The sequence below is a fragment of the Crocodylus siamensis genome, chromosome 3, assembly GCF_052110815.1.
Source record: "Crocodylus siamensis isolate JL-2025a chromosome 3, ASM5211081v1, whole genome shotgun sequence".
Taxonomy (NCBI): Eukaryota; Metazoa; Chordata; order Crocodylia; family Crocodylidae; genus Crocodylus; species Crocodylus siamensis.
The window spans coordinates 40174247-40186354 of record NC_143397.1 but is presented as its reverse complement, the minus strand read 5'-3'; the positions used below and the strand labels follow the sequence as shown (position 1 = coordinate 40186354).

Below are 12108 nucleotides of genomic sequence, written 5' to 3'. Positions count from 1 at the left end.
AGGAAGAGCACACATACCAATTGCAGATGCTTCTTCCACCTGATGAAGGGTTCTTAAACCCAAAAGCTTGCAAAGAAATGTTTTTCTAACTATTTTGTTGGTCCCAAAGAACCTTGTCTTCCTAACAAGAATACACATATCAGCATAAATAATTCTGTATGTTAAACTAGAACTGTAATCATTGTAAAATAGCTGAGGTGAGTAATTCAACTGAAGATTTAACTTCCAGATTCAAATGTGAGACCTGAGAAAGGGCAACGTGATACTTGAAAGCTTGTCCAAGTCTAGCCCAACCATGCAATTGGACAAATAAAAGATATCACCCACAAAGAATCTTGCTTCTTGCATATTTTTTACCTTACCTATTTATTCTTGGCACTATATGCAGCTCTCAGGCATGCCTATACTACCTCTCTACCAGGTCCTGACTACCCTTCCATGAAGCAAGCGACTCTTATGCTATCTCATGTGGACTTATTGACACATGTGCAGTGCCACTCCAATGCAGCTACATTGCCTCATTTCCAGCTTTTAGCATGTAAAAGACCAAGACAGGGAAGATGTACTTCACAGTGGCAGCTTTGGGAGCAGATTGGAAGGACTATAAGTATGCCATTAGTTGACACATTTATAATCTAAATCTAATAATTCTGGTTTGAGTTTCAAGAATGAGTTCAAGCATTAAGTCTACAAAAGCCAAATCAAAACAAAAGAGAGCCCATATTTTTCATTTACCTTCCTTTGATGATTTTCCATCATTCCCTTAACAGATCTCACAGACTGTATCCTCACAGTTTTTCCTGAATCTCATGGCATGATGACATATAGTCTCTGAATACAAATGAGGGAAGAAATACTCAGATGGTGATTTGGAACAACTGTTTATAATAGTACCTTCAAATTCCTTCCTAGAAATCCCTGCTGTGTTGCTTCTGCACTCAAAATGCACAGATAAGTATAAATGATGTGGAAGACATTCAATTTTACAAATGTTAGAAGACAGATATATAGCTCAACTGCAGAAAATTAAAGTTAACCACTATATAAAGCTTATGGGGCTCTTTACATGTGCAGGTAAAGTCATGATTGGATCTAAGGCACAAACCACATAATTGTGCCTCCTGCCATGCCATAACTGCATGGCAGGAGGTGTGAATGTGGGATCATGCATTAGATCCAATTGTGCCTTATTGCTGGTGCCGGAGGAGCCTAGGATCATGATCCTGGGCTCCTGCACTGGATCCCATGGCTGTGAGTTCTGCAGCCATGGGGCTCACTGGGGCAGGCATTTCCTGCACTGACCCCACTGTGATCGATGTGGACTGCAGGGCTTGCTGTGAGGAACAGCACTGGGAGTGCTGTCCATGCTGTGAGCATCTTCAACTGTGGGGCTCTCAGCAGGGCCAGTGTCCTCCCCGCTGCTGCAAGCCCTGCCCCTCACAAGCCTCGCAGCAGGGGCAGCATTCTTCCCACTGCAAGCCCTGCAGCTGACAATGCTGCCACCACTGTAAGCCTTGTCAGCTGTGGAGCTGGCAGCATCCCTGCAGCTGGGAGCCCCTTAGTTGATAGGGCTCTCAGCCACAGGGGAGCACTTGGCCACACATTCAATTAATGGTGTGATTTAAATCAAGGTATAAAGCTAACTTTGTGGCTTATGGCTTAATTTGTTGAACATGTAGCTTGGTCACAACTTAAGGCATGATTGCTTCATTAATTACACATTAAGTGTAATGTGTAGAGGGAGCCTGAGTTACAAGAGCTATAGTGAAAATTTCATCTGAAATTTTAAGTGGTTTCAGTTGACAATTAGGTTCTAGAATAGAAAAATAAATCATTTGATCCAATGGTCCACACTTAAAACCAACAGATCAGAGTAGCATGGAGACCAATTGAAGAGCTTCCTAGACTAACTTTTCCCAAATTAGAGCTTTCAGCTAAATAAAAGCATTAGTTGCTTAATATCACCTTCTAGATGTTTGTGCATAGGGGAGCCAGCTTCCCAAAGCAACTGTTAAAGAACAAAGGGGCAGTCACTCTTAAGGCAAACAAGGTCCTCTGGGTGAATCTGATGTCTTTTATTAGACAAACTTAAACAGTTAGAAGAAAATAGTTAGCCAGCTTTTGGGTTTAAAAACCCTTCATCGGGCTGAGGAAGTCTCTGCAATTGGTGTGCAAAGACTTCCTCAGCCTGACGAAGGGTTTTTGAACCCAAAAGCTTGCTAAAAATTTTCTTCCAACTATTTAAGTTCGTCTAATAAAAGATATCAAATTCACCCAAAGAACCTTGTCTGCCTATGTCCTTTAGACCAACATGGCTACAGCCTACACCCCAGTCACTCTTAAGTAATTTTAGATAGAGGTAGTTAGCCATTTTAGTTTGAAGACAGACAGAAGGCAGAGTAGATATATACCTTATAGAGTAACTCACTAAATGAGATATATAGGGAGTAGAACCTTTTTGTGAACTCAGGTTCATACCATATCTCATCTCTACATCTTACCATATTTCATATTTGTGGATGGGGTGGAAAAGATACATATGGTTGCCTGGGGGCCCACAGTAGAACAGTGCCAATGCTAAGACAGAGTGAATCACAAAACTAAATATTTTCTATCAGTTTGTCAACAGTGACAAAGAATATATTGGTTAAAGTCTTTATGAATTACTGAAATGCAAAGAATAATATAATATATTACTATATATATTTTATTGTGAGCTATAGTAATATAACTGAATAAAGGTAAGTGTGCAATTCTCTGGTTTTGCAGTCAAGATTCAACAGTCAAAGAAAGTATAACCCACTAAGGCTATGAACTGGCATTTAGATCTGGTAGCATTAAATATTCTGTGCTTACAGATTCCAAAGTTAATGGAATTCCATAAAGGCCTGGAGGATTTGTTCTAAGAGATTCTGATCAGGACCCCAGGCTTATGTAAAAGAGAACAAGGGATAGATATATGACGAGGGACAAGACCTCTGCCTAACTACTTCTTAGTTCTCATGAAACCACAACTTTCTTTCTACAAAAAACTTAGAGCAAAATTAAATGTAAAACTTACAACAGCAACAAAATTATGGCAGCTTCACACAGGACACAATGCAAGCCTGAAATGAAGGAAGTCACGTTCTTAGACCTTCCCTCTTCAAATTGATATTTTAGAACATATTTGGTAGTCTTTCAGCTTTCCTGGTTGCCTTGGAATCTCAGATCTGCCAGGCTTTTAAAGCTCTGACTCCTAGAAACCATTGCAGCTGAGCCCTGTCAATTTAAGGGAAATGCCTATGCATTTGTTGTTGGCTTTTAAAGGCATTCTGTCTTATTATAAGTCCCATGGCTATGGAAATTGAAGAGCTATCCTTTTTATCCACTGATGCTGTAGGAAGAATATAAAAGCAGTCCATAAATTTTTTCCAGATTTTGTGAAGGAATAGGCCAAGTGATAGCCCAGAACAACCCTGTGCCTAAAACGCATTTACCTGATTCTTATTACAAAAAATTCTAGTTTATATAGAATTATATAGTTCCTTCCATGAATACCTATTAGGAAGTCTGATGTATCCCCACAAATGGTAGGGGAAGCAATGAAAATAATGTTCAGTGTCCTTACCAATGTTAGAGCCAGAAGAGGGCCCAATGTCGGGTGATATAACATGGGAGATGATTAAACTCCACCTTGCTCTGGATACCAGTATTTCCAGCCTCAGAACACTGGGCTGTTGCAACACATAGGACTGCCTTTACTGCAGCCAGCACTCCCCATCTCCCAGCACCTAATCATGCTGATAAGAGCACCCATAAATCACTTCCATTTGGGACATCACTCAGAAGAAAAATGATTGATCTTCCATCACAATAGGACTGCTTTTAGTCAGTATATAGAGGCAATGAATGACCTAATGTCCTATGGTGGGGAGAGTGTGTATGTATGTATGGGTGTCTTTGTAAATGTATATATGGATGTCTACAAGAGGCTGCATTTCTTGCTTCTCTCCAAAAGCCTTCTCTTTCTTGCTTCTTGCCAAAAGCTGGGATTGCCACTGATGTGTGTGCCATAGTAACTATGCTGAAACTTTCAAACATGAATTTTGAAGGCTTATTTTTATGAGATTTAAAAGTCGATTTTGCAAATTCATATATGAAAAATATGTCTAGCGCCCCTGCATTTGTAGAATCTAAGGGAATTTATAGATACGCTCTGGGAGGTGAGGTGGGGGGTGCTTTAATTAGCTAGCATCATGTGTATCAGTGTTCCTGAAAAAAAAATGTGCCCACTGAAAAAAGCAGCGGCAGGATGACCTTTAGTTCAAAGCACCCCACTGCCAGTTTTCAACATGGGGACACTGATACACACAATGTTGAAGACTGCTGGAGCGCTTTAATTTCTGAGCTCCAGCAGATTTGATTAATTGAGTCTGTTCTGACACACTGGATTTACAGTGGGTCAGAGCAGCATCCCTCCATGTGTAAGTGCCTGTAAGTGCCCTAAGTGCCTGTAAGTGCCAGGGCCCCTATGAGTGCCCTAAGTGCCTCACAGTCCTGAATGTAGTCATCTTCACAACACCCCTATGTGGTAGGGAAAGGTTTGCATCCTCCTTTTACAGATATTGAACTGAGCTATAGAGAGAAGCACTGATTTTCCTAAGCTGACATAGAACTCCAAAGCAAAGCAGTGAAGTGAATCCAAGCCCTCTGAATCCTATACTGCTGCCCCAGCCATTGGATTCTCCTTCCTCTGACCAGTGAGAACACAACTGGTAACAATTTTTAAAAAGCTTTGCCAAAAAAAGAAAAAGTAGCCAATTCTGCCTAGCTGTATATTTGGGTCTGTAGGTTTCTGCTGGAAATGTTGGAACAGAAGACTTTACTACTAGATTTCCTGAACTTCTTGTTGCTGGCCATTTTGGAGCATACAGGAAGCCCTCAGTATTCATGGGTTCAGCATTCGTGGTTTCAAATATTCGTGAACGCCAAAACCACATTTTAAATACACTTTAAACACTTACCGGAGCTCCTCAGAAGCTCCGTGCTTGCTGCCTCCAGGCTCCCACCACCGACACCAGGGATCATGGGAACGTATCCCCCACGAATGGCGAGGGTCACCTGTACTGAAAAAGCAGGATTTCTGGTGGAGCACTAGCTCATTTTTTTCTACTCCTGGTCTTCTGTTCAAGTTTTTAGTGAAGGATTTAATTTTATCCAAAATCATTCATCTATCTTTGCTTCCTACAAAAATCTTCCTATCTAAAATCATTCATCTAGCTCTACTTCTTATCTCTACTTCTACTGAAGGAGATCCCATCTGCATGGATATTCTGGACTCATCTCCAGTATCTATACCCCACATATGCAAATTTATGTGCCTCCATTGGGTCTAATTTTAGGAAGCTATCCATTATCATCTAAAGTTTCTGCCTCATATTGAAAGTAGAGTAGGAATATGGAAATAGTTTGTCACACAGTTGATCTTGCCAAAACTTTTCAATTTATGTTGCAATATATAGTAGTTTCCTCTTGCTTAATGTAGTGGTGTAGATTCATAGATTGTAAGACCAGCCCCCTGCACCAAGCAGGAAAGATAACTGAGGGTCAGGTGACCCCAGCAAGGTGACTGTCTAGTCTCCTGTTGAAGATTTCCAGGGTAGGTGATTGCACCACCTCTGGAGGGAGCTTATTCCACAGTCTGGACACCCTGACTGTGAAGAAGTTTTTCCTAATGTTGAGCCTGAATCAATCTTCCAGGAGTCTGTGGGCATTACTCCTGGTTTTCCCCTTGGGTGCCCTGGTGAACAGTTGCTCACCGAGTCCTTGATGTACTCCCCTAGTATAGTAGTAAGCTGCTACCAGGTCTCCTCTCAACCTTCTTTTCCTCAGATGGAAGAGTCCCAGATCCCTCAGCCTTTCCTCGTATGGCTTGCCTTTTAAGACTCTGATCATACGGGTTGCTCTTCTTTGGACTTTCTTAAACTTGGCCACATTTTTGTTAAAGTGTGGTGCCCAGAAATGGATGCAGTACTCCAGCTGCAGTCTCACCAGTGCTGAGTAGAGCAGAAGAATCACCTCCTTGGTTTTGCTGGAGATGTATCAATTGATGCATGCCAGAGTATTATTTGCCCTAGTGGCTACAGCATTGCACTGCTGACTCATATTCATACTATGTTCTATTATTACCCCCAGATTTCTTTTATTCGTGGTGCTAATCAGTTTGGTGCTGCCAAGCCTGTAGGGTGCTCGTCCCAACGTGGAGCACTTTACATTTCGCAATGTTGAACTCCATCAGGTTCCAATCCACCCAACTTGCTAGCCTGTCTAGGTCTGCCTATATCTGTAGCCTATCTTCAAGTGTGACCATGCTCCCCCATGACTTGGTGTCATCCACAGACTTGGCCAGTGAGCATTTTAACCGAATGTCCAAATAATTAATAAAAATGTTGAAAAATACTGGACTGAGCACTGACCCTTGCGGGTCACTGATTCTCACTTCTTGCCAGAATGACACATCTGTTCACTATGACTCCGGGTTCTGTCCTGCAGCCAGTTTCTCACCCACCTGACTGTCTTGGAGTTAAGCCCACAACCTGCCAATTTTCTCGCAAGGACATTGTGGATTACTAGATCAAAGGCCTTTTGAAAGTTAAGGTATACAATGTCAACCTGCTTTCTCATGTCCAGGTGGCAAGTTGCCCGGTCATAGAAGGAGATGAGGTTGGTAAGCCCGCGACGAAGCCATGCTGGCTGTCATTCAGAATCTTACCTAGTGCAACCTTATTACAGATAGACTCCTCGATGAACTTTTCTAGGATTTTCCCTAGGATGGAAGTTAGGCTGATCAGCCTGCAGCTACCAGGGTCTTCCCTCCCAACATACCCTCTGCAACAATGAAACCCAATGCCACCTCATTCAGGATGTGCTGGCAATATCAGAAGGGGACAAAAAGGTGCACGGAATAGTACTTGCTATGCATACATGTTGGTAGACTGTTGGGCCTCCATTGCCTGTGGTATCTGGGGCTCTATGCACAGGCATCAGATTGGTTCAAGTATCTCTAGGCCTGCCTGCAATACACGAAACAGGCAATGGATTTGTTTCTCTTCCCACACATTCAAATTTTACGCTTAACATCTGCCTTTTCAGCTCTCCTCAGCTTCTGTATGAATTGCAAATACACAGAATGAGCAAGTACATGGGAAAAACAGAAACTAGCATCTTGGATGAATGTGAACATAGGTGCATTGATTCTGTTCCTAACTTATTTTTATTTGAGGAAAAAAATTGCAACAGACTCCGTCAGAAACAGATAAGGAAAAAAAGCTCAAGAGATTGTTGGACTAACTTGGTAGCTAACGGGAGGGGGCCAAGAAATGTGGATTTTAAAATCTTGATTCACATTTCTGATATCATCTCCTATTCCTTTATTTAGATCTTAATAAACTTTTATGGCTTTGCATTCATGCTTCTAGGAGTAACAGAGCAATGGCACTGACTTCAGTGAAGCTCTGATTTCTCTCGAGAGACATGAACAAGCATATAAAATTAGACCTAATTTCCTGGTGGCTTTGTGATGTGAACAGATGTGCTGTATGGGTTGACTAACCTCACATTTGGGTCTAAATCAGAATTAAATTAGATCTCCAGAGTTGAAGAAAGTTTGATTAACATTCTAAACAAACAAATATGGTTTGGGTTGGGTTTCTTAATATGTGGTGCCAGTCCTATCTTACTGTGAGCAATATGACTGAAAGGAATCACCCTAAGCTGTCTACCAAGTCTTTTCAAACTACCATTGCTATGGCTTCTGAATACCTTCCAACTTAAATTTAAATCAAAAGTAGGGAAGCTAAAAAAAAACAAATCTGCAGGGGCTTTCTATACATATGATAGGAAAGTTGGCAAAGTTTCATAACCTATTTTCTATTCTGTATTTTTTAAATATAGAAGCAATATGTAATATATTATATATATTATGAACCAAGTCCTGATGTGTATATGTAATAAACTGCTTCAAAGTATATGATGTAGATTTTAAAACACAGTCCAAAAATCCTTAACAGCGACTCCTCTAAAATCAAATCAAATTTCTGTTAAAGTTCAATCAAATGACTCCCTTGACTTTGCTAGAAATTGGATTAGGTGCATATCCCTCTCAAATAACTGTGGATTTAGACAACCCAGCATTTGTTCACCCTAGACAATCTAACACTACTCATATAAAAAATTGCATAGATTTAAACTGGAAGACATGCAATAACAAGACAAGTCACAGTATAGCAAAACCTTGTTTCTTTGGTGAAACAGAAGCAGATATAAAAGTTACAAAGATTTAGACTTTCATTCACAAAAACAGACATTCACATTATACACTATACAAGATAATATAAATAGAGAAAAGTATTATGTGCATTGTAGAGGAGGAAAAAATGTACAGGTCAACACAGTGGTGTACTGCCATGAAGAATGCACAAACGTCAAGTTACACTGGATGTAGCAGTCAATGGAATTTCTTAAAGATGCTGTTTGCAACTGAACTACTGTATTTGCTAAGAAGCTATGGCACATTTACTTTATGAACAATTCAATCTAGCACAAACTCCTACATGTTAATTGTATTTTAATTTTTCCCTTTTACTTGCTACTCTTCATCATTTTTGCCTACCACCAATATAATAAATGAGTCCCCTACATAATTTTATTTATATTATTTTAATTACCCCAAAAGTGTATGATAGGGTATTTATCATTTTTTTTGTTTTTACAGTGTCCAAAGGTGTGTGGGGGCTTTGCAGAAAATACCAAAGAAATATGGTTCCTGCTGTGGAGGGCTTATTTTAAAAACTACCATCTTATTTTAAAAACTACCATCTACGTTTACTGTACATGTTCAGGCCAATGACAGAGCTGAATGGGTTTTAAAAAAACAGAAAAATTCCTACACATACACTGCATCTACAACAACCTATCATCTTTTTGTGCACACAATTCTTTTTAGAAAGCCATGGTTCTGATGCTTCTATTAGTCGCACAGTTTTTATCCCTTTCATTTCAAACAAATAATCCTGTTTGTTTTTTTTTAAATTGTTCACCCAGGAACTAGTTGAATTGAACTGTGGCTCCAAGTGCATCAGTGGAGGTCAGGGGCTAACGATAAACTACTGAACTCTTCCAATTTTCTTTGCATGGGTAAAATAACATCCAATAAATTAAATCAGTATGGCTTACTTCATTTATTTATGTACGCTTCACAGCTGCAGCATTCATACACAAACATTCATTATTTTATAAAAAAGATTAAAAAATGGTTATATATACAAAATTATTTACTTTTTGGATTTTTGTTTGTTTTTTACAAAAAAAAAAATCCCCCAAATCCTAGGTCTATCTCCATTTTAAAATGCAGAGACCTGTAACATAGACCTGTGGTTAGTGTTGTGAAAATCATTTTTAAAAAATGGCCCTGGTTGAGAGAGTTAATGTATTAGCACTTTGATTTTTACAGGCCCTCCTTGTCATATATAAGTCCTCCATGCAGTCCTTTCTCATGAATGATGAATCCAGTATGGAGAGCAGGAAAAGTTCCACATTGCAGTCCCTACATCAGGCTTGATCCCACTTTATGTGCTACTTCTAAGTTCTGCATCTCTTGGACACAAACTTTATCTCTGAAAGGGGATGGCAGTGTCCAAAAATGTCATGTAATTTGTGTTTATCTTCACCTGCTAAAAATATCTTTTAAGTCAATGCAATTATTGAAACCATTTCCAGCCTAGGTGAAAGTCATTCAACAACCTAATCATGATTAAAGACCTCTGAGGCCATATAACCATAAATATGCCTGAACTTAATGTGACTTTTCATTTTATATACAGGATTTTAAAAACAACACACAATTAAACATCATTAAATCATCTTATTTACATTTTCATTGGTGCTATAATTGAGCTGTTTAACTATTGCAGTTGGCTGGTTTACATTACCCCATGGTCCCCCGCTGGTGGCATATAGAAAGCTAACCATCCTGACTGGCTGGAAATGGTTTCCCCCAATTTTTGTTCTTTTTTTTTTCCTTTCTCACTTTTCTGACAAACACCAAATTTTTTTGCAAAATGTGTTGTGAATACTGGAGTCCATAGTTTCAAAATGATTCAATAATACTCCTATAAGTGATAGAAAAGGCACAGTAAGTTAGGACTTTGGCTGAAATGGTGAATACCCCCATTCACCATTTAGCATTCAGCGCCTTGAGTCCTGCCACGTCCTGATCCAGCGGTGATAATGTTTTGATGAATTTAATGAAGTTCCCTTTCCCGATGAGGAATGTTTATAGTAATATTTCTTAGAATAAGTCCTTTGGTATGTGGACGCTGTAAAGGGAGAACAAAAAAGAAAACTGTGAAAAAGAAACAAAACAAACTCTTCAATCTGAACTTCAAAATGGCTAATAAATAGTACCATTATACTTTATGTTAGGGTACCATTCATTAATGTTTAATAAAGGGTAAGTAAATGGGTAACTGATAGTATATGCATGTTACATACAGAAGCACATCAGCAGAAATGCAATCTATTGAACACTTAGATTCTAAAAAAGTGCTGACAATTCAGCTTTACTGTAATTGCTATAATTTACCATATTGATTTTTTAATGTTCCTTAAGTTAAGTGATTACGTGAGAATCTTAGCTTTCACTTCAAGAAAAATTGAAGTCAGTTTCCAATCTTGTTGATTATAGAACTAAAACTTGCAAATACTTCAAGTATGAGAAAATAAACAATTTCATTCATTTCTGAGGCCTGCTTCATAGCTTTTGAATATGCAGGGCTAGAACACTAACAGAACAATCTTTAATAACTAATTTATAATTTATGAAAACCTGTGTTATACTTTATTTACCTGTACATTAGTAGGTCTATAGTTTCTGATATAGCATCAATTCTCTAGAAGACAACTTACGATTCATGCAGGTAATTTTAGGCAGATCCCATCTTCCATTCCCTTGACAACGAATGGTTGGAACATGACGCTGGATGAAACCATCTTTGCAATGGTATCGAATCAGGGTGTTGATTTCATAACGAGGTTTCATCTTTCCAAAGGTCTTTGCATTTTCCACAACAGGAGGTTGCCCACAAGCAACTATGAATAAAGGGAAAAAAGCAAGTTCATAAGTTTATAGGGCTCATTCCAAAATGTAAGCCTGGCTTCACTTAGTTTTTTCCCAGGAAAGGGACCATAAACCAAATTCAGATTGATAAATAAGGCACATAAAAAGGATGGAATAAGACTTCAGCTGAACTGCAAAAAGAAGAAAAAAAAACAAAGAAGATCTCCATGCTACCAGCCACAAAACTCATAACATTAGATGCATAAGTTCATTTGTGACATAGTTGGACTTCAAATTAGGAGCCTCAAAATATTAGGTACCTCAAATCTGGCTTCTGGGAATGCATGGAAGCACTACAATCTAAATTGCTACATGGTAAAACTTTGCTATGACCCAGCACAGCAACTATAATCACTTTCAATCAAAAAGACAGCTTCAGCAGGCAGTGGTGGTAAGGATGCAATCTATCTTTTGTCTGGTAGACTAGTGCTGGAGAATGCACATATGAATTGCCAGATCTTACTACTGGGGCCTCCTAAACTTAAGAGATTCAAACCTGTAAGTCCCCCTTCTATGGAGATTGCCCTCACCAACAAACTACTACACAAGAGGGTAGGAACGCACCTCTACCCCTCCTATTAAAGCTAAGCCAAGAGTGTAAGCATCAGAAGTCTAGAATGAAACCAAGCAAGAGGCAAACTGAGTCTGTAGCCCAGTGTCTTTTCTCAGGGAAAATTGTTCTTTGTGTAACAAGTGTCTCCTGTAAGTGCATAATAGATCTTTGAGCAGTCACCAAAACTCAGAACTCCTGCTTCCAAACTGAGTGTCCTAACAAAAAAGAGGATACTGAGCTCTGGATCCAGAGTGGAGGTAAGTAAGTGTGTAACACTTAGTCAAAGCCATCAGTTCTGGTGAGGGGTGGAGTTCAGATAAATCCTGGTCACTAGCAGATTGTGAGAAAATATATTCAACTGGAAACTGAAAAACAAACCACGTAATAGTAGAAATTG

General features: G+C 39.2%; 1 protein-coding gene across 1 annotated transcript in view; it reads right to left on the bottom strand.

Moving 5' to 3' along the window:
• Positions 1–8257: 8257 nt before the first annotated feature.
• Positions 8258–12108, bottom strand: part of VCAN (versican) — a 153414-nt gene continuing 149563 nt past the window's right edge. The window contains exons 14-15 of the mRNA XM_090038210.1: positions 10948–11130; positions 8258–10358 (exon numbers count right to left, since the gene is read on the bottom strand). Of these exons, the coding sequence (XP_089894336.1) occupies positions 10228–10358; positions 10948–11130 (314 nt within the window). The 3' untranslated portion in view covers positions 8258–10227. The remainder of the gene's footprint in view (positions 10359–10947; positions 11131–12108) is intronic.